The sequence below is a fragment of the Natrix helvetica genome (genome assembly GCF_964273705.1).
Source record: "Natrix helvetica genome assembly, chromosome: 7".
Lineage (NCBI taxonomy): Eukaryota > Metazoa > Chordata > Lepidosauria > Squamata > Natricidae > Natrix > Natrix helvetica.
Genome location: NC_138558.1, coordinates 4794892 through 4817871, shown reverse-complemented (window position 1 = coordinate 4817871; position 22980 = coordinate 4794892). Strand labels below are relative to the sequence as shown.

General features: G+C 44.9%; 1 protein-coding gene across 1 annotated transcript in view; it reads left to right on the top strand.

Moving 5' to 3' along the window:
• ADRA1D (adrenoceptor alpha 1D) overlaps positions 1–15972 on the top strand; it is a 45657-nt gene extending 29685 nt beyond the window's left edge. The window contains exon 2 of the mRNA XM_081960407.1: positions 12880–15972. Within this exon, the coding sequence (XP_081816533.1) occupies positions 12880–13454 (575 nt within the window). The 3' untranslated portion in view covers positions 13455–15972. The remainder of the gene's footprint in view (positions 1–12879) is intronic.
• Positions 15973–22980: the final 7008 nt, after the last annotated feature.

The following is a 22980-nucleotide window of genomic DNA, read 5'->3' as shown; positions in this document are numbered from 1 at the left end:
CCCTATATCCGTGGTGGCCAACATATGGCACGCGTGGCCATATTTCTTGGCACAGCAGCCCTCGGCAGCCCACAGCTCCGGCTAGAGCAAACAATGGGTTCGCTTAATGACCCACAAGAGTTCGCTTCACATTGATGTAAAAAAACAAAACAGTTTGTACATTTGATGCTGATGCAATGCGCCTCCCTTGCCTTTACGACTGTCCCTACTTGAGACAGACATCGCCAGTCGAAATGACGGATGTAAGCTAAGGGCTCACGGCATGCAATGCCGAGAAACGCTTGTGTGAGCTCACAAATTCCCTTTGTGGCTTTGCTGGTGTCACACACTGCCGACCGACTTCACCTCCTGCCTGGGTTTGCGTAGAAAGCATGACGTTGCCAAGGTGTTGAGCATGTTTAACGTGCTAAGAACAAACAGAAAGAAGGAAATCCAGGTTGAACAAATAAATGTGCACCCGATGTTACTCGCCGATTGCGTTAAATGTTGCGCGAACACCGTAGGCTCAGATGGGCTCTCAAGAAGACCCATCCAGATAGATACGGCCATGCTCCTGTGGCGCTTTTTCGCTTCATCGCATGTGCAGAGCAATTTTTATTGCACTGCCCATGCGTTTAAGGACCTTCTGAAGTTACAATATCACTGAAAAAAGTTACTTGGGAGGGTTCTTTACCCTGACAAACTGTGATAGCGTCCCCACAGTCACGGGAATCAAAATCCAGGCGCCTGGCGAGTGACTCATATTTACGACGGCCTCAAGAAGGAACTGGCAGGGACCAAGAACGAACTATCAAGGCTGATCTTTATTTATTTGCTTCAACCTTGCATTGCTTTATCAAACGATAAAATACCGAGATGAATTCCAAAATAAAAATGGAAAAATGAGAGGCGAGGAATACTTAGATTGGATATCCAAGAAACAGACATAAAGGGAGACTCAAGTGAGGAATGTGGGGGACAATTCAAAATAAAAGCATGGCAATTGAGGTGTCGAAGAGGGCAAGAGATGATGGGTAGTGGGAACTCTTTTTCTCTTTCCTTATTGTTGTTTTGACTTGTGCATCCTTTTTTCCCTCTTTCTTTTAAAGCATAGCAATTAAAGTATAAAGCAGGCCAGTTATGATGGAAGGATGGTTCCTTTTCTTGGTTGCTGTTTTCAACTGTTTTTTTCCCCTCTCTCTCCCCCTCTATTCTTCTTTCTTTCTCTTTATGTAGGCAGGTGACATGATTAGAAGTTGGACAGGAAAGAAGGGGAAAGCTTTTTATAAGGTGATACGATTAAAAGCCAGACTAAGTGATAGAAATACAATACAATACAGTACGACAGCAGAGTTGGAAAGGACCTTGGAGGTCTTCTAGTCCAACCCCCTGCCTAGGCAGGAAACCCTACACCACTGTCACTTCAGACAAATGGCTATCCAACATCTTCTTAAAGACTTCCAGTGTTGGAGCATTCACAACGTCTGGAGGCAAGGAGTTCCACTGATTAATTGTTCTAACTGTCAGGAAGTTTCTCCTCAGTTCTAAGTTACTTCTCTCCTTGATTAGTTTCCACCCATTGCTTTTTGTTCTGCCCTCAGGTGCCTTGGAGAATAGCTTGACTCCCTCTTCTTTGGGGCAGCCCCTGATATATTGGAAGATGCTATCATGTCTCCCCTCGTCCTTCTTTCTATTAAACTAGACATACCCAGTTCCTGCAACCGTTCTTCATACGTTTTAGTCTCCAGTCCCCTAATCCTCTTTGTTGCTCTTCTCTACACTCTTTCTAGAGTCTCCACATCTTTTCTACATCGTGGTGACCAAAACTCGATGCCATATTCCAAATGTGGCCTTCCCAAAGTGGTATTAACACTTTGTAATAAATAAATAAAGGGAATATTAATGTACTACATTTCTACTTGATAAAATGGAAGTAATAATGAGAAATGGGTGGAATAGTTGAATAATGAAAAGATTGTTTTACGAAAGTTTTTATTTTTAGACAGACATAGACAAAAAAAACATAAAACATAAAGCCATCTTCAATTACATACAGTGTGTCGATTGGTTACAAGGATTTTGTAACCTAATCTAGATGTATTTTGTTATGGGAATTATATAAAGTGATTGAAGGTAATAATAATAATATTCAATCTAATCAGTTTTCTTTGTATTGGAATGTATGGTGCCCAGGTGCCAAACTGTTCAGGCATTGATATCTCAGGGGTTGCCACAAAGAAGAGGGAGTCAAACTATTCTCCAGGGCACCTGAGGGTAGAACAAGAAGCAATGGGTGGAAACTAATCAAGGAGAGAAGCAACTTAGAACTGAGGAGAAACTTCCTGACAGTTAGAACAATTAATCAGTGGAACAGAAGTTGCCTCCAGAAGCTGTGAATGCCCCAATGCTGGAAGTCTTTAAGAAGATGTTGGATAGCCATTTGTCTGGAATGGTATAGGTTTCCTGCCTAGGCAGGGGATTGGACTAGAAGACCTCCAAGGTCCCTTCCAACTCTGCTATTGTATTGTATTGTATTGATTTGACATTTTTATAATGGGAGGAAGAAGGGAGAAAAAGATATTGTGTAAAGTGGGGAAAGGAAAGGAAAAAATCACAACCTCCCGTCTGTCTTTAGCACAGTGGAAAGTAACAACATTGCAACCGCAACCCATTTCTATAACAATGAACCTATCTAATTAAAACAGAATTAAAGTTTCGTTCCTTTTTTTCATTGCCAGCACAAAAATCCGGACGCAATTTCAGAACAGAAACAAGTGGAGATCTATTCTCTTTTTGGATTTTTTTTTTAAAATCCATTTGACCCTTTTTGTTCCTCTCTGCTGGGGGGGGGGAACAATACAATGCTTCTGTTCACTCATTAATCTTGATCGTAATTCATATTAAGAAAATCCTCTACATTGATTTTTTTTTTAACCCTAAAGGGAGAAAACACTTTCTCCAGTTTTGAGGTCATTTTTTGACTCATTCAAAGATGGAGAATGCTTCAACTTGATAAGACTTTCAACTTAATTCTTCCTCCAAGAAGAACAAGTGGGGAGGAGGGGAAAATGCACGATAAAATGAGGGAAGCGCTTTGGTTTATCCGCATGGGAAAAAATATGTGGCGGATAGGCTTAAAATGTACATGGTGTCCTAATCTTAAGGGAGAATTTTTATAAAAAGACAGGCCATTTGTCTTCGGCCCCTGAGACATTGCCTAGAATGTACCGTAGAAAAGCACTTGGGAGGCAGGCTGAACATGGGGAGAAGAACATGAAGGGACATTTGAGCATGTGTGCAGGACGTGTGAAAAGCCAGAACATTTCATGCGTACAAATAACATGCGCTAATTCAGAAGATTTTTAAAAGACAAATGGAAGAGATTCCTTTGCAGCTCTAGGTTCAATTGTCAAATCCCTGGTGCTCTCTGAGCTTGGTTGTTTTCTTGCGGACGTTTCATGACCCAGCTAACTAACATCATCAGTGTTAGAAGGGAGGAAGTTGTAGAAAGGAGGAGGGGGGAGGGGAGAAGGCAAGGAGGAGGGGGAGGAGAAGGGGAGGGGGAGGAGAAGGGGAGGGGGAGAGGAGGAGGAAGTGGGGGAGGAGGCAAGGAGGAGGAGGACTGTGGGGCCCTTGGTGCTCTCTGAGCTTTGTGGTTTTCTTGCAGACGTTTCATGACCCAACTAGGGAACATCATCAGTGATAGAAGGGAGGGGGCTTTGCAGACTGCAGGAGGAGGAAGAGGAGTCCTTGATGCTCTCTGAGCTTAGTTGTTTTCTTGCAGATGTTTTATTACCAAACTAGGTGACCTCATCAATGCAAGAAGGGAGCGGGATTTGCTCCCCGTTTATATTCTAGTCTAGTGGCTTGTCATTTTGTATAGTTGTGACGTGCCCTGTCAGTGTTCCTTGATTAGACTCTTGTTTGCTGTTACTTTCTTTGTCTGAATTGGTAGTTTTGGACTGGGATGTTGTTTATAATGCCAACAAGCTAAGAACAAGCTAATCAAGGAATCAGGCAAATATACAAAGTGCTATTTTATGTTGTTGTTGTTGTTGTTATATACTGTAAGCAAACCATTAATATAGAACATGAGAGCAATCCTCACTCCCTTCTAGCACTGATGATGTTACCTAGTTGGGTCACGAAATGTCTGCAAGAAAACCACCTAGCTCAGAGAGCACCAAGGACCCCACAATTTTAAAAACAAATGCACAATTGAAATCTGAGGCTTTTCTTCTAGTACTAGAATGAACAGCTGGGAAAAAGGTGTGACAGAACTTAGTTTTAACTGCAGTGAGATTATTGCATATTCCAAAGTGGAAAGATTCTGCGTTGCCCCACAATGGAAGAATGGTTAGTGAAGATGATAATTTCATATAATTTTAGAACTGTAAGCCATCCAGAGTCACTTGGGTGACTATAGAAACGGACTGAAGAAGTAAATAAAATAAATAGACGATGGAACTTACAGAGATAGTTAAACTGAGAAAAGACAACTTCTACTTACAAACCTATTATAGACTTTTTGCATGCAATGCGGAAAAAAAAAGGAGGAACTTTTGATTCGTGGTTTGGATGATTAGAAAATATTTGATAATGGAAAAAGAGAGATCTTTTTTGGGTAACCATAGAATAAGAGATAATTGTGTAATCACGTTTGTATTTGCTGCAAAAGAAATCTTGAAAGTGACTGTGTGTGTCTGTGTGTGTGTTGTTGTTGTTTTTGTGCTTTTATTTTGTTTTTCCATCTCTTTTCTTTTTTTCACTTTGGATTAGTTTCTATCTTTAAAAATAATAATAATAATAATAACATCTATACTATTACTGCCCTCTGCTGGCATCTTTACCCAGGGGCTGACCTCTTAGCTTGCTTTCCGGGTCCTATAAATACATGAATTATTTGGTTAGAGAGCCAGCTTAAGGGAGCAGGCTAGAAAACATGAAAGCAGCTGGGAGACTTTGGGCCAGTTCTTCAGCCTCGGCCCAACCCACCTCACAGGGTTGTTGTTATAGGGAAGAAGAAGAGGAAGGTGTGTTGGATATGTTTGCCGCCTTCAGATATTTGTAAAAATAATAAAGGTTGATTAGAAATGAAAGAAAAAAATAAGGATGGGAGGAGAGGAAAGGAAAGGAAGGAAAAGGAAAGGAAAAGGAAAGGAAAAGGGAAGGAAAAGGGAAGGAAAAGGGAAGAAATAAGAAAAGGAAAGAGACAGGTAGGAAAGAAGGGAAGAAAAGGAAAGAGAAAGGGAAGAAAGTAGGAAGGGAAAGAAAAAAGAAGTAGGAAAGAAGAAAAGGAAGGGAAGGAAGGGGAGGAAAGAAAAGAGAAGGAGGGAAAAAGGAAAGGAAGGGAAAGAAGGAAAGGAAAGGAAAGAGAAAGGGAAGAAAGAAGGAAAGGAAAGAGAAAGGGAGGAAAGAAGGAAAGATTAGAAAAGAAAAGTGAAAGGGAGGAAAGAAGGGAAGGGAAGGAAAAGAGAAAGGAAAGGAAGAAAAAGGGATGGGAAGGGAAGGAAAGAAAAAGAGAAAGGGAAGAAAGAAGAAAAAGGGAAGGAAAGGATAGGAAAAGAGAAAAGAAAGGGAAGGAAAGAAAGAAAGGAAAGGAAAAAAGGAAAGGAGAAAGGAAAGGAAAGGAAAAAGGAATGCGAAGGAGAAAGGAAAGGAAATCCTGCCCAGAAGCAATAAAGGCACTGGAGCCTTATTGCTCCTTTCCTTAAAGGAAAAACAAGAAAAAAAACAGGTTAGGCTAAAACTGATAAAGCGCCAAAGTGGTGACTCTCTTATGGAAGGGTAAAGAAGTTTTAAACCAAAGTTCACCATGGATTCCCTTTGGCACAGGCCCTCTGCCCGCCCACCCGCCCGTCCCTTGTTCACCCCCTTCTTCCCTTCCTCGGCTGACCTTAACCTGGAATGTCTCCTGCGATGCCCCGGCTCTTCCGGCCCTCCCGAGATAAGACGGGGAAAGATTTCCTGAGCATCTGCTCTGCCTCAAGGGGGTCCCTAGGTGGGAAGAGAGGGCGAGTTAGGACAGCCCAAGGAGAGAGAGCAGCCCCCCTCTGCCCCCCTCCCCCCTTCCAGGCTGTCAAAGAGTATGGGAAAATATGCGCAATTTTTCACACGGAATCCATGCAGCCAAAGCTGGGACTTGGCAAATCAAATCCCTCGTGTTCTTTCTGACAAGGGAGCCCAGCGGAGCATTGGGAAGAGGGGCATTTGGGGAGGGGGGAAGAGGGGCATTTGGGGAGGGGGGAAGAGGGGCATTTGGGAGGGGGGAAGAGGGGCATTAGGGGAGGGGGGAAAGGGGGCATTTGGGGAGGGGGGAGCACATTGTGCAAAGGGTTTCCTCTGCAGCTCCAGTTTCCAGATAAAACCCCTTTCCCACCCTCTCTCTCCCCCTCTCTCCTTCTCTCATTCTCTCTCTCCTCCTCTCCCCCCTCTCTCTAGCTTTCCCTCTTCCTCCCTCTCCCTATTCCCTCTCTTTCTCCCCCTCTCACCCCTCTCCTTCCCCCCTCCCTCCCCCTCTCTCTCCCTCTCTCCCCATTCCCTTTCTCACTCTCCATCTATCTCTCACCCTCCCTACCTCCCTCTTTCCCCACTGCTCCCCCTTTCTCTCCACCCTCTCTCCCTCCTCCTCCCTCTCTCCCTATCCCCTCTCCCTCTCTCTCCCTCCTCCTTCTCTCTCTGCCTTCCTCTCACTTTTTCTCCTCCCTCTCTCGCCCCTCTCCCCCTCTTTCTGTCTTCCTCTCTATCTTTCACCCTCCCCCTCTCTCTCCCTCTCTACTCTCCCTCCCTCCTCCCCCCCTCTCTCCCTCTCTACTCTCCCCCCCTCTCTCTGTATTCCTCTCTCACCCTCTCTTCCTGTCCCTCTCTTTCCCTCCCCCTCCCTACTATCTTCCTCTCTCACTCTCCTCCCTCTCCCTTCCTCTCTCTCCTCCGTCTTCCTCTCTGTGTGTCACCCTCTCTCCCTCTCACTCCCTCACCTTCTCTCTCTCCCTCCTCCTCTCTCTCTCTTTCCCCTTCCCCTCTTTCCCACTGTCTCCTGATTGTTGGTTCAAAGTTACCCAGCTGGCTTTCGCTGCTAAGGCAGGATTTGATTTCACCATCTCCAGATTTCTACCCTGGTGCCTTAACTGCTAGAACCAGTTGGCCCAGGCAGGCCAAAACGAGAATCAAAACTTGAATCCCTTCCGCCAGTGAAGGAACAGTGGCTGCAGCCTGGAGATAGTTTTTGGACACCCGGGAAACAAATGTGGACGGAGACGTCGAAACTGCAAAATTGCATCTGCTCCACCGAAAGGTCTTCGCCTTTTGAAGATGGGGAGATTCCTCTATGTTTGCTTGCTTTGAAACCCTTGAAAGCGAGTCTTATTTCCCGAAAAGCCAGAGGATGAAAGAGGAAAGTTGGCAGGGATCAGAAGAAGAAGAAGAAAAAATGTCCCACTTTTGTTTGGTCTTAATTTTAAAAGAAACTTACCGGGGCCGGTGGCTTGGTTTGCATCCGAATTCACAGTGGAGAGAATGAAGTGTTTAGTGACCTTTCTTGTGTTGGAAAAAGCAGAAGTGGAAATTCTTGCAAGGGGTCCAAATTTGGGGCCCAGAGGAAAAACCCCAGAGAGGCAGCAACGTGTGGTTAACACGACCAGCAAAAGGCCGGTCTACCAAACTCGCTTAATACAGGTAGTCCTCAAGTTATGACCACAATCGAGCCCCAAATTTCTTTTCTTTGCATTAATTTTTTTTCTTTTTTTCCAGTATAAACATACACATTTTAGGGACCATAGATTGACTGGGTCACGTCTTTTTTTAAACCCCATTAACAATAGTAATACGAATAAATAGGTATAATTCTAATCTTCCAACAATATTGCTCTGTTTCCATAACCCTTTATCATTTTTCCAATAATTCATTTAAACATAAATAACATTTCTTTGTGCCCTATATTTATTATCTCCTGCTAGGTACTATCTTTGCCCTAAGTCAGGCATTTGTGAAGTGGGTTTGGCCCCATTTTTTACGACTTTCCTTGTTGCGTTTGCTAAGTGAGTCACCGCCATGGTTAAACGAGTGACACCGTTGTTAAGTGAATCTGGCCTTCCCCGTGGACTTGGCTTGTCAGAAGGTCGCAAAAGGGGCGCACGGGATGTGGCAACCATCACAAATACGAGTCAGTTGCCAAAAGGTCCCACTTTTGATCTCGTGACCAAGGGAATGCCTCAACGCTCGTAAGTGTGAAAAGCAATACGTCACTTTTGTCTGCGCCGTTGCAAATTTGAACGGTCGCTAAATGAACTGTTGTAAGTCAAGGACCACCTGTACTTCAAAGAAACGCAAGGAAGGTGGAGTCATGCATCTCTCACCTGTTGTGGCCTGCCAGTGGACCTGGCAGCAGATTCGGACAGTGAGGAGGTTGGGGAGGAAGATGGGCCAGTCTTGGAGTCTGGGGAAGGCTCTGACGAAGGCTCTGTGTCAGAAGCAGAGAGGGGGCCAGAGCCGTATGCCAGTTATCAGCTGCCTTCGGAATCAGATATAAGTGAAGCAACTGAACAGCCGGAGCCTGTTCCCAGTGTGTGCATGCACAGAATTGTCAGACAAAGGGAGCAGCTAAAGAACAAGGGGCGACTTGGGAGTAAGGCCACAGGTGGACGATGTAATGGTCCCTCCCAGAGGAAAAAAAGAGGAGGGGAAAGGGGAGTGGAGTTTGCAGGAGGCAATGAGTTTGCTTAATTGGTTGGTGACTCTCTGAAGCTCCTTGCCAAATTTTGCAGATCTCGGCCTGGCAGCTCTCCAAGCCAGAGAAGGTCTGTGACCATAAATCCTCCCTCGAAAGACTTTGCTGGATGGGAATGAGAAGAATTCACAGTCAATTAATAAAAGGGGTTTTTGTTGGGACCAGGAGTTGCTTCAGGCTCTTGGAAAGCCTTGGTTAGAATACCACCCGAGTTGTGAAGTTGTGTGTAACAACAGCAAAATTCAGCGCTTGCATTTTGCAAGGTGGAAATAACTCCTCGTTGCGCAGTCTTTTGTGCACCACAAAGACAGGCACGCCCACTCGAAAACACACACACACACCCAGAGGAATCCTTGCTTGGGCCAAACCGGGAGTTGCAGCAGGAACAAATCTTCATTTTGTTCTGTTAACAGATCACTTAGCAGGACACACACTGAAGCTTCGTGAAGCGATGCTGCAGAAGGATTATTTGGCTGGACCCACTGATGTGTGTGGGGAGGGGGGGGGTATTCCTAGGGGGGAGAAAGGGGGCCGAGGAGGGAGGGAGGATGGCCACAAGAGAAGCTTTGATTTATTTTATTTTTTCCCCTCGTTTCGGGTGGGCTTCTCTTCTTTTTCCTTTTGAGGCGAACCCAAGAATGTGTGAAAAATGGTCATAAGTCGCTTTTTTCACTGTCGTCATAACTTCGAACACTCACTACGCGGACTGCTGTAAGTAGAGGACTACCTGTACTAAGTTCGTGCTAAGTGAGTCACACCCACTTGTTTGGTTAGTAAGCCTAGCGCCGCAGTTCTGAGGGGAATCACGGGGTCACTAAGTGAATCTGGATTCCCCCGGTTGATTTTCCTTTATGGAAGCCGGCTGGGAAGGTCAGAAATGGGGATGAGAAACGGTCATAAGCGTGAGAAATTCAGTCATAAGTAAGAGGACCGGAAAAATTGCCCCCCCCCTTTTTTTTAGCGCCCTTGTAGTATCGACCGGTCGCTAAACAAACGGACGAATGGTGGCATCTACTTTTTAATCGCAATGTGTATTGTATGTTTGTTTGTTTAAAATTCTATTTAAAATGTGAGATAAGCTATCACGTGGCTTTTGTTCCATCAGGGAATGAAAGAAATTATTGGAGAAATATAAACTCCTAAGACAGACAGACAGACGGGTGAGAAGATTAAAAAATTCAGCTGGATTTTGGCCTTTGCGATGCCTGAGTCAGAATGGAAATCCACATTGTTGCCAGCCAATCTGAAGGGAGCTTAAGAATTAAAAATTAATAGAATTAAGGAGAAATTTCCTGTCAGTGAGAACAAATAATCAGTCAAATGGCTTCTCTCCAGAAGTAGAAAATGCTCCAACACTGGAAGTTTTAAAGAAGAGATTGCACAACTATTTGTCTAAAAATGGTAGAGGGTTCCTACTCGAGCAGGGGGGGGGGTTGGACTAGAAGACCTCCAAGGTCCCTTCCGACTCTGGTATTCTATAAAGATTCAGACGAGAAGGACTAGGGGAGACCTGATAGCAGTCTTCCAATATCTCAGGGGCTGCCACAAAGAAGAGGGAATCAGCCTATTCTCCAAAGCACCTTGAAGGCAGGACAAGAAGCAATGGGTGGAAACTAATCCAGGAGAGAAGCAATCTAGAATTAAGGAGAAATTTCCTGACAGAAAAATTAACCAGTGGAACAACTTGCCACCAGAATTTGTGCGTGCTCCAGCACTGGAGGTTTTTAAGAAGAGATTGGATAGGTTTTTGTCTGAAATGGTAGAGGGTCTCCTGCTTGAGCAAGGGGGTTGGACTAGAAGACCTCCAAGGTCCCTTCCGACTCTGTTATTCTGTAATCCCATCAATTTTTCAGGGTAGGCTGATCTGGTTCATTAATTTGTACTGGATCGCAACAGTTCTCCAGGGACTCAACAAACTAAATTCTCCGTAGGTAAAATTTGATTCATCTTGGCGCTACCAGTTTCTCAGCTGGGACCACATTAAGACATTCCTGGTGAGTACAGGAAGTCTTAACAACCATTCATAGTTACAAACCACACGAAAAACGGGACTTACGACCCAGATTTAAAGTTCCCACAGTCACATTAGGGACCCTCCGAGCAACGAAAATGTTTTCAGTGAATTGTAGCCCAAATCTTAAGGGAACGATAGCAAATGTCTGTTGCTGAGACAGTTGTTAAGCGAGTTTCGTCCCATTTTATTACCTTTCTTGATACCGTCTTGAATAAATCACTGCAATTGATAAGCTTGTGACACGGTTGTTAAGTGAATCTGGCTTTCCCATTGACTTAGGTCGCAAAAGGATAACGGATTAAGAGAGTTGGAAGGGACCTTGTAGGTCAGGGGTGTCCAAACTTGGGAACTTTAAGACTTGTGGACTTCAACTCGCAGAATTCCCCAGCCAGCCATGCTGGCTGGGGAATTCTGGGAGTTGAAGTCCACAAGTCTTAAAGTTCCCAAGTTTGGACACCCCTGTTGTAGGTCATCTAGTCTGAATCACATAACCCTATAACGCTCTCATCATCTCCTTTTAGCGACCCCATAATCCCGTGTGGGGTGGCGTCTGAGCAACTGAATGGAGCTGAGTATTGACTGGCCAGATGCCCTTCCCTGTTGCCAGTGTGGAGTTATGTTCAGCAGATATATTCTCGGCATGTCCAGAGAGAGAAATATCTGCCTCTACCTAGGATCGAACTCATGGCCTCCTGATTGTCAGGCGAGAGCTCCACCTCTAGGCCACCGCAACACTCCTAACTCCACAACACTTTGACCTGTCATAAATACGAGTCCGTGGCCAAGTGTCTGAAATTTGACCATGTGACCACGGCAGGGGTGGATTCTGGCTGGCGTTACTGCCGATTCGCTCATGCCTGCGTGCTGGATGCGCAGTTCAATGGAAATTGCTCTGCGCATGCTCAGAACTCAAAAAGAAAGATGGTGACGGCAGTGACCGGAGAACTGGTTCAAAGGCGTGGCCAGCCTGGATCGCTGCCGGTTCTGCGACCCAGGCCGGCATACCACTACCGGTATGATATATAACATATATATATATAGCTTCTACAGTACTGCTGCAAAATGGCTTCTACTGTACAGCGCAGTGGAGATGCCATCAGGTTTTGAGCTACCCATCCTATAGTGTAGTCTAGTGAAAGTGTGTGTGTGTAAACGTGTGTGTGTGTAAACGTGTGTGTGTTCCAGTATAACTCTGGAACGCCTTGAGCAATTTCAATCAAACTTGGTATACCGATGTCTTACTCTCTGGAAACAAATACTATGGGGGTAAGACACCCCTAACACACCTCAGGGTGCTTGTTCTGTTGAAATACAGCCTGTTGTACCTTCAAATGGCTTCTACTGTACTGCCGTAAAATGGCTTCTACTGTACAGCACAGTGGAGTTGCCATAATAACGGCTTCACAGTACTCCACAAGGGGGCTCCCTCTGGTAAGAGGAAAAATCCAATATTAGAAATTATGTTTGGTCCAGACGTTTTCCTCCTATAAATAAATACCCGGGCAACGCCAGGTTATCGGCTAGTAATAAAAATAAAATTATTATGAGGATGAGGCCGTGCGTTTCCCCCGTCTCGCTTTGGAGATTTCAGAAGCTTTTGGGGGCCACTAAATCTCATCCAGTCCCTTCCGAGCCTCTCGGACGCTCGGATTTAGCCCCGATTCCTTGCTAGCCCTGGCTTTGTAGCCCATCATGCGAATTAACAATGCAGTCACGCAGAATCATGATTCATCTAAAATTAAAAGGCATTCAGGCTGAGTCAGAAAGTTATTTTTGGAACTCCTCAGGGCAATAGCCTGGCGTTTTTTGGAAGAGAGCAAGGGAGCCCCCTGCTGGAAGAGAGCAGCATTACATTTTGGGTCGTTTTGGATAGAAATCTGGAATAGAACAGAACAGCGATGGCAAAACTTTTCGGCACCGAGTGCCCAAACTGGAACACGCGTGCATGCGTGCCGGAGCATCGGAAACCCAAAGACAAGATGGCGGGAGCTCATGCACGCCAGCCAGCTGGTCTTTGGGTTTCTGGCGCTGCGGCGCATGTGAAGACTAGCTCAGCACCCAACCACCAGCTCCTCTTCATGAAAGGTAGGGAGCTCCTGCTTTGTCCTAGCGAGACCCTTTCACCTTCTCAAGTCTTCTTCCATCTTTTTTTTTTCCCAGGTTCCTTCTTCCCTTCCCTGAAGCCCTCAGGAATGGCCTTCAAGGTTATCTTCTGGCTGGGCTACTTCAACAGCTGCGTGAACCCCATCATCTATCCTTGCTCCAGCAAAGAGTTCAAACGAGCTTTCATCCGCCTGCTGAAGTGCCAGTGTCGTCGTCGGAGGCCCATCTGGAGGGTTTACGAGAACCCTTGGCGGGGGGCCTCCATCAACGGCTCCAGCCAAGACTCACAGAGGGAGCCCCGTTCCCGGATCTCCACCCTCAACAGCAGCTCCTTCATATTGAACTCCCGCAGCTTGGAACAGTCGAGCAGGAGAAGGACTCCGAATTTCAAGAGGTGGAGGATATTTTCTCCCTTCCGCCAACCCAGCATCCAGCTGAAGCAGAAGATGAACAGCCTCTCGCACAAGATGCGCGGGAGCTCCCTCCGGGACGGCATGGCGGCCTCCTTCAAAACAGAGGTGGAGTCGGTTTCCATCGGCATCCCCAGTGACTTCTTGGAATGCATCGACTACCAAATGTACGATGACCTGACGGACTCTGAATCTTGCGGGCTGAAGGAAACGGATATTTGACGCTAACGGGGGGACCTCTCGGGTTTTTGGGGTTGTCTCCATCTTATAAGCGTTGGGTTGACAAAGGCACTCCATGAGTGAGACAGGTAGACTAACCAAGGTAGTCACACCCCGTTCGTACCCTGTTTCCCCGAAAATAAGACCTCCCCGGATAATTACCCCATTCGGGCTTTTGAGCACACGCGCTAAAATAAGCTCTCCCCCGAAAATATTGCAACACAACAGCAGCCACGAGGTGACCATGCTCACCGCCTCCTGCACCTCAAAAATAACAGGACCTCCCTGAAAATAAGGCCAAGCGCTTATTTCAGGGATCAAAAGAAAATAAGACACTGTCTTATTTTTGGGGAAACATGGTAGAAATCCACGTTTTTGCATACAGAAGACACCAATTTTCATTGGACACACAACTCGCACCTTTGTCGGGGCCTTGTTGATCTCTGAGCTGGGTAGTTTCCTTGCAGTCATTTCCTGACCCAACTAGGTAACATCATCAGTGCTAGAAGAGGGTTGGGTTTTCTCTCTGTTTTTATACAATCAACCCCCCCCCCCTACTTCCTAGCATTGATGGTGTCACCTAGTTGGGTTATAAAACGCCTGCAAGAAAAGCACCAAGGTCAGAGAGCACCAAAGTCCCCATAAATCCATCCCTCAACTACAGATATTATCTTTTATTGGTATGCATACCCTGGTCTCCGATGAGTAAAAGAGCAGTGCGTCATAACTCTGGTTGGAAACTGAGTTGCAGTTACCTAAAGAAGGTCAGACAGCCACTATGTTGAGAAGGATAAATACAGCTAGTCCTCAACTTATGACCACAATCGAGTCCCAAATTCCGGTCGCTAAGTGAAGCCATTGTGAATTCTGTCCTCTCTTACAACCTTTCTTGCCACAGTGAATCACTGCCGTTGTTAAGGCGGTAAAACCTCGCACGACTCCCTGAACAGCTGCCAAGCATTCAAAATCTAGATTGCGTGACCACAGGGAAGACAGCGACGGTCGTAAGTTTGAAAAACGGACGTAAGTCATTTTTTCCAGGGCTGTTGTAACTTGGAACGGTCACTAAACGGATGCTTATGAGTTGCAAGTGGTTTGTAAGCGAGCCTCCTAGTTTACTCTGGGTTTGAGTTTCTCGGTCTCAGAATTATTTCTTCGAAAATGTTGTGCGGGTTTTTCGTTGTGTAATCAGCGTTATACTGTGCCAAACATTTTGATTCTTTCAAAACAAAAATCATGTTCCCTCCGTGTTTTTACTTCCTTTCGATGGAAAAGATTATTTTGGTTCAGTTCTCCAGGCCGAGAGGTGGGAGGGGTACCTGGTAGCATTTTTCCCTTCCTTGAAAATCTCATTTTAAAAAAAATCAAAAGCAATGGATGGAAACTAATCAAGAAGAGAAGCAACTTAGAGCCGAGGAGAAATTGCCTGACAGTTAAAACAATTAATCCATGGAACAACTTGCCTCCAGAAGTTATGAATGCTCCAACACTGGACGTTTTTAAGAAGATGTTGGATAAGCATTTGTCTGAAGTGGTGTAGGGTTTCCTGCTTAAGCAGGGGGTTGGACTAGAAGACCTCCAAGGTCCCTTCCAACTCTGTTAATCTGTTATAAATTCTTGTCTTTGGGGTTTTTTCCCAAACGGGGCTGCCTGCCCTCTTGAGATGGCAAAACGTAAAATAGGATGGGTCTGTCAGCAGTTTTGATTCCCCTGGGGATCAAATCAGCTGAAAGAAAAGTTTGATAAATTTTAAAACACCCTAAAAATGGATTCGAGCGAAATAGGACAAGAAATTTAATTCTTTGTTCAATCAAAACCATCTCGTGTTGTCAACTAGGGGACACTGTGAGGAGAGACAATATTCCATACATCGCCTTGGACAAAAGAACATCTAACAAATTCTTGAATTATTCCAAGATTTCTCTACTTGCAAAGCAACTAAAGTGTCTTCCTGAGAAGATACTTCTTACCATTCCATTAGGATAATATTTGGTACTGCTAAGACTTCAACTCCCAGAAGTCTTCAGTCAACGTGCTAGCTAGGGAATTCTGGGTGTTGAAGTCCTCACACATCTTACCTTCCCACTAAGGACAATGTTTGGCCATTCTAAGATGTCTGGACTTCAACTCCCAGAATTCCTCAAGTCAAGATGCTGGCTGGGGAATCTGGGAGTCAAAGTCCTTTCCTTCCCATTAGGACAGTATTTGGCCATTCTACAATTTCTGGACTTCAACTCCCAGAAGTCCTCAGCCAGCATGCTAGCTAGGGAATTCTGGGTGTTGAAGTCCTCACATCTTATTTTCCCATTAGGACAATGCTAAGATTTTTGGACTTCAACTCCCAGAAGTCCTCAGCAAAACGCTGATTGAGGAATTCTGGGAGTTGAAGTCTTCACATCTTTAAGGTTGAAAAATCACAACATTAGGGGAACAAAAACCAATCACAAAAGACACAACCTCTTTGTTGTGACTTCATAGGTCACAACTGACTTCCTCGGAGGCATTAAGTTGATTGGGGGGGGGGAGAGAGAGAGACCAAACTGTAAGCCAGAATCTTCAGCACAGTCATGGATGGAGGAAGCCAACTTAAAAACTGACAGAAGTTGTTATTTCTATTTTATTTTAAGTACTACATGTCCTGGGACTGTCAGCTCCAACTTAGCCTGAAATAATTGTCCCCAAAATATGCCACTTGGACTAGAAAGGGAATTCACTCAAGTCCATGGACATTGTATTTTGCCAAGTGATTTGGCACAAGGATGCCTAACTCTCCCACAGAATAAAAATAAACACAGAATAACAGAATCGGAAAGGACCTTGGAGGTCTTCTAGTCCAACCCATTGCTCAAGCAGGGGACCCTCAACCATTCCAGACAAAATTCACGATTCAGAATTCAACAACTCATAATAAATTGAATATCTTTCAGGCCCAGCGTAAGGCTCGAAATAAGTGGCCTAACTTGGCTACCTCCTCACTGCCTAACAGCCCTGAAAAAAGAGGCAATAATGCAGGTAGTCCTCGACTTACGATCACAACTGAGCCAAAAAATTCCGTCGCTAAGCGAAACGTTTTTAAAAGTGAGTTTTGATTCATTTTACGAATATTCTTACCACAGTTGTTAAGTGAATCACTGCAGTTGTTCAGTTAACGACACCGTCGTTAAGTGAATCTGGCTTCTCCATTGATTTTTTTTTTGCTTGTCAGTAAGTTGCAAAAAGGGGATCACGTGACCCCCGGGCACTGCGACCGTCATAAGTATGAGTCAGTTGCCCAGCATCTGAATTTTGATCACGGGGAAGCTACAACGGTCGTAAGTCTGAAAAATGTTCAATACTCACTTTTTCCATGCCGTCGTAACTTTGAATGGTCGCTAAACGAACTGTTTGCAAGACAAGGATTACCTGTGTAATACCACAAAGAATTATTTCTAATTTTGTTGAATTTTGGAAAAAATCCTCTTTTGACATCTTCTAAATCAGTTTTGGGTTTTTTCCAATTTTCGTCACTTTAAAAATGGGCGGACAGGGAAATTCTGGGAGTTGAACTCCGGCCATCTTAGAAGTCGCCAAGACTGAAAAATTACCGTTGTCACTCTGAACGGTCACTAAACAAACTGTTTTAAGTCGAGGATCATCCATAGAAGGTTTTTTTTTTCAAGTCCAAGAATGCAGAAGTGAGGCGATGGAGAGAACAGACGTGGTAATTTTCAGAAGTATAATATGTATAATTCTAAAATGTTGGCTTGTTTGAACGTCGTACATCGGACTGAAATTCCCCACCGCTGACCCAACGGAAGAGCGAAGACGTCCTTCTGCTTTCGTGTGGGACAGATGTTTTCTAACCTTTCTATTGTTTACAAAAACTGTGTACATTGATGTGCATTTCATTGAACAAAAAAAAGATCTTTGGCTATTCTACGTCCCGTTCTTTGGCTCCCGTCCTCTGTAAAATCTGCAAGTGTATTTATTCGCGGAGGGGACAAAATGATGGATGGATTCCCCTCGACTTTTCCAAACAGAATGTACATTATCTCTTCTGTTTCTTTGTACCAAATACATGCACAATTTTTCCTTCGGGGCATTGTTTCTGACACGGTGTGGCTTTTTCCTTTGTTGGTTCTCACACTTAAGACTCACAGCAGATGAATTTTTTTAAAATGTATGTTATTTCTCTTTGGGAAATAGAATATCAAGGGGAAAGTCTGTGTAGATTCTCCATCATCCAGGTCATGATTGTCCCAAAGGTGTTTTTTTTTTCCCCCAAGAGGCAACTGGACTTTCTGGCTTTTTCTTTGAAGGCGTTTCGCTTCTCCTCCAAGAAGCTTCTTCAGCTCTGACTGGTTGGTGGGGAATAGAAGGATTTATACTCCTTGCAGACAGCTGGTCATTTGCATCCTTTTAGAGGGTCGTTGAGGCCACCTGGAGGTTTATCTGTGTTTCTTTTGAGGACTTTTCACTTCCTTTCCCCGCTATCCTGTCAGACCTGAAGAAGCTTCTTGGATGAGAAGTGGAACGTCTTCAAAAGAAAAAAAGAAAATCCAGTTGCCTCCTGAAAAAGCCCCTTTGAGACAACCAGGACCTGGATGACGGAGAATCTCTACAGAATTTTAGCTATAGAATTTGGGATGAAGACCCTTGGAATGGGGTGGGAGGAGAAATGGATTTCCAGAGGGAAAAAAATTGCAGACCCTAGGAACCATTTGCAGCACTCAGGTGACCCTGAGGACAGAGATAAATCTCCAAGTGCTTCAAGGGCTCTCTAAAAGGGTGCAAATGACCAGCTGTCTGCAAGAAGCATCAATCCTTCCATTCCCTACTATTCTATCAGAAGCTGAAGAAGCTTCTTGGATGAGAAGCGAAATGTCTTCAAAAAAAGAAAAAACAAGGAAATCCAGTTGCCCCCTGAAAAAGCACCTTTGGGACAATATTGAGGAAAATCAGTATACAATACAGGTTAGTCTTCGATTTAACAACCACAACTGAGTCCAAAATTTCTGGTGATTGGGCCACCCAGCTGGCTCTCGTGCCAAGGTGGGACTCAAATTCACCCTCTCCTGGTGATTGGATCAAAGTCACGCTTTCCATAATACCCCAAACCCAAGTCCCTTCTGCTCCAGTCTAGGATATTCTGTAAGCCAACTCGATGGCTATTTGACATTTCGTTTTAGGTTTTATGAGATTTTTTAAAAATCACCCAAAGTAGATTTTATTTACTATCATTTATTTTGACAGACTTTTTCAACTTTGGACATCATATCATTTGCTCTGCCATTAATTGGGAGTTCAAGATGATTAAATTTATATTCCGATCATAGGTGAGGCAAGGATAAGGTCCCAGCCAATTGCACATCCACAGTCTTTTCAACATAATTTTTATAATCCTTTCTGGAGAAAACCTCTCCAAATGGTCATTAAATTTTAACACTAACTTAATGATCTATAATCGATCGAACCAGATCTGGCTGCAAACATCCACAGGGCCACTAGAGAGCGAAAGGTTAAAAGTTAAAAGTTTTTCCATTTCTCTATTCTCTTCACAGGCAGTCCTGGATTTACCAGAGTTTATTTAGTGACAGTTCAAAGACACAACAGCATGGGAAAAAGTGACATGTTTCTTTCACACTTACGACCGTTGCAACATCCCCGTGGTCAAGTGCTCAGAATTCAGACACTTGGCTGCTGACTCATACTTATGATGGTGGTCATGTCCCGAAATCAGGTGATCCCCTTTTGCAACCTTCTGACAAGCAGAGGCAATGGGGAATAGAGATTCACTTAACAACCGCATTACTCACTTTAACAACTGCAGTGGTGCACTTAACAATTAGGGCAAAAATGTCATAAAATGGGGCAAAAACTCGCTTAGCAATGATCTCACCTAACAACATAAATTTTGGACTCAGTTATAGTCATAAGTCGAGGACTATCTGTATTTGCAGCTCAGGTCGAATAGCCCTAGAATGGACCTTTTTTAAAAAAAAAAATCATCCACATACAAGCATATTCTAATTTTTCTCTTATATGTGTGACCACCAGAGGGCAGCAGTTAACCATTTTTAAATAAATACATTCCATTTGGAAAGGGAGACTTCAAAGCAGAGAATTATTAAACCGTTTAAAAATATAACCAATGTATTATTAGTGCAAGGTTGAACATTCATTCATATTTCTCAAATATTGCAAAGGTTTGTCCTTGAAGCAATGGCACATTGCTCCAGGCGCCTCAGATCACAACTCCCATCATTCCCAACCGCATGGGATCCAGCTGCAGAGATATCTAATGCAGAAAAAGCAAGAGGTTTGGGCTGTAAAAGCACAGGCCAAAAAAGGGCCCCGAAATTCCCACGCAATAACAGTGAAGACAGGCCATCAAGTATCGCCCGTAAAGCTACAGGCAGCCAGAGGTGAGTTTCACATGATTTTACCACCAGTTCACTGCACACCAAAAATGTGAGCGCGAGTGAGCGCAGCCTCCGGCACATGTGCTTTGCTCGTGCGTACGGCTTGCGTGCATGCACACAGCTTAGAAAACGTGGCTAAATAGGACGGCATAGCACCAGGGAGGATAGGCAGGCCCACCCGCAGATAGCCATTACCGGTTCACCAAAACCCTGCGAGACCACCTACTGCCACCAGTAGCCTCCCACCGTCCAGTACGATCTCACAGAGTTGGCCTCCTCAGGGTGCCGTCGGCCAGACAGTGTCGGCTGGTGACCCTCAGGGGGAGAGCCTTCTCTGTGGGAGCGCCTTCCCTCTGGAATGAGCTGCCCCCGGAGCTTCGCATAATCCCTGACCTCCGGTCCTTCCGACGCGCCCTAAAAAGTTGGCTTTTCCAGCAAGCCGGCCTGGCCTGTTAATTTTAACTTATTTTAAATGTATTGTTTGTTTGTTTTAATTCGGTTTTTTTTTTTTTTGGATATGTATTTAATTTTTCTTTAACTTTTGGGATGTGTGTTTTTTTAATGTTGTACGCCACCCTGAGTCCTTTGGGAGAAGGGCGGCATATAAATCCAAATAAACAAAACAAACAAACAAACAAAACCGATCCAAACTGGCTGAATACCACCATGCCTGCAGCCCTTGCAGAAATGAAAAGAAGAATTGTGAAAATTATTAATGGGATGGAGCACTTCCTCTATGACGTGTTCCAGCGGTTGTTGTTGTTTTCCAAAAATGTTTACAATTCAGATTTGGAAAGTTTGTCCCACTCGACATGAATTTTGGTCAGGATTTATTTAAACTCAATGCAATGAATAAAATCGGCAAGATATCTGGACCTAAAACGAGACATAAGAGGCAGAACAATATATCAATGACCAAATCATGATGAGCAATTTGGTTTAGTGGTGAAGGCATCAAGCTAGAGACAGTAAGTTCTAGTCCTGCTTAGGCATGAACCCCAGCTGGGTGACTTTGGGCCAATCACCAGGAGATTGTGAGTTCTAGTCCTGCTTAGGCATGAAAGCTGGTTGGGTGATTTGGGGCTAATCACTAGGAGTCTGGGAGTTCTAGTCCTGCCCTAGACACGAAAACCGGCTGGTGACTTTGGGCCAGTTGGATGACTTTGTGCCAATCACCAAGAGACAGTGAGCTCTAGTCCCGGCTAACATATGAAAGCCAGCTGGGTGACCTTGAGCCAATCACCAGGAGATTGTGAGTTCTAGTCCTGCTTAGGCATGAACCCCAGCTGGGTGACTTTGGGCCAATCACCAGGAGATTGTGAGTTCTAGTCCTGTTTAGGCATGAAAGCTGGTTGGGTGATTTGGGGCTAATCACTAGGAGTCTGGGAGTTCTAGTCCTGCCCTAGGCACGAAAACCGGCAGGTGACTTTGGGCCAGTCACCAGGAGACGGTGAGTTCTAGTCCTACCTTAGGCATGAAAGACAATTGGGTGATTCAGGCCCAATCACCAGGAGTCTGGGAGTTCTAGTCCTGCCCTAGGCACGAAAACCGGCTGGTGACTTTGGGCCAGTCACCAGGAGACGGTGAGTTCTAGTCCTACCTTAGGCACGAAAGACAACTGGGTGATTCGGGGCCAATCACCAGGAGATGGTGAGCTCCAGTCCTACTTACCATGTGGTGCCCCATCCAAACAGAACCCAGGCCTGATCTGGGCTTAGCTTCCTGGATATACGAGGCTTGATGCTACCACCCAACACGACTGCTGTATCACCGCTCTGCTTTCCATGCCAGCTGAGTGAAGAGGTGAAAAATAGGATGGCATTTCTCCCATCCCGGATTTATTTCAAACGGGAGTCCTTCCTCCTACAACTTCCAAAAGGTCTAATTTTAAATGATCCGGCTGTAAACAATTGCTAAATTTAGGGCAGCGGGAGGAATCCATACCCCTCAGGGCAGCTCGACCCTTAGTGAACCTACCAACCAGATAATGTTATATCCGGGAAAGAGACAATAAACGAGGGTATTAGGAGGCGAAGCAGGTTGGTGCCCAAATTAAGGGGTGCAAGCTAAATTCTAATCCCACCCCCCCAACCTTCTCCAAGTGTTTTGAGGCTGGCAATTATATTGTGGGTCACCAAAATCAGGACTCACAGCAGAAACTGGACAGTAATGCAGTGTCTACAAACCACAGCACTCCCATACAGAGGAGTATGGATCTGTGTTATACATGTAGACGAGGGGTGGGGATTTTATGGCCCTTTTATGACTTGTGGACTTCAGCTCCCAGAATTCCTCAGGTAGCCATGCTGTGTGGGGAATTCTGGGAGTTGAAGTCCACAAGTCATAAAAGGGCCATTGTTCCCCATGCTGCCTCGGGAATTCTGGGAGTTGAAGTCCACAAGTAATTAAAAGGGCCGTTGTTCCCCCACTTCTGATGCAGACAATATCTTTGCCGTGATACCAAAAAAAAAAGGAACAACTACGGAAGACACATGACAAACCCAACATCTTCAAAGAAATAAAATCCACAAAGGAAGAAGAATAACAACACCGCACCGCCCTTCCTGGATATCCTCATCCGCCGAGGAAATGACAGAGAATTCTAGAAAAACAAGGGCTCCTTGTTACTATCAAAGTAACAAACCTGTGTAGTTTCTTTGTGATTTCTAGTCCTGCTTTAGGCACGACAGCCAACTGGGTGACTTTGGGCCAATCAACTAGGAGTCAGTGAGTTCTAGTCCTACCTTAGGCATGATAGGCAGCTGGGTGACTTTGGGCCAATCACCAGGAGACGGGGAGTTCTAGTCCTGCCTTAGGCATGAAAACCAACTGGGGGACTTTGGGCCAATCACCAGGAGACGGGGAGTTCTAGTCCTGCCTTAGGCATGAAAACCAACTGGGTGAATTTGGGCCAATCAACTAGGAGTCAGTGAGTTCTAGTCCTACCTTAGGCATGATAGGCAGCTGGGTGTCTTTGGGCCAAATACCAGGAGACTGGGAGTTCTAGTCCTGCCTTAGGCATGAAAACCAACTGGTGGACTTTGGGCCAATCACCAGGAGACGGGGAGTTCTAGTCCTACCTTAGGCATGATAGGCAGCTGGGTGTCTTTGGGCCAATCACCAGGAGA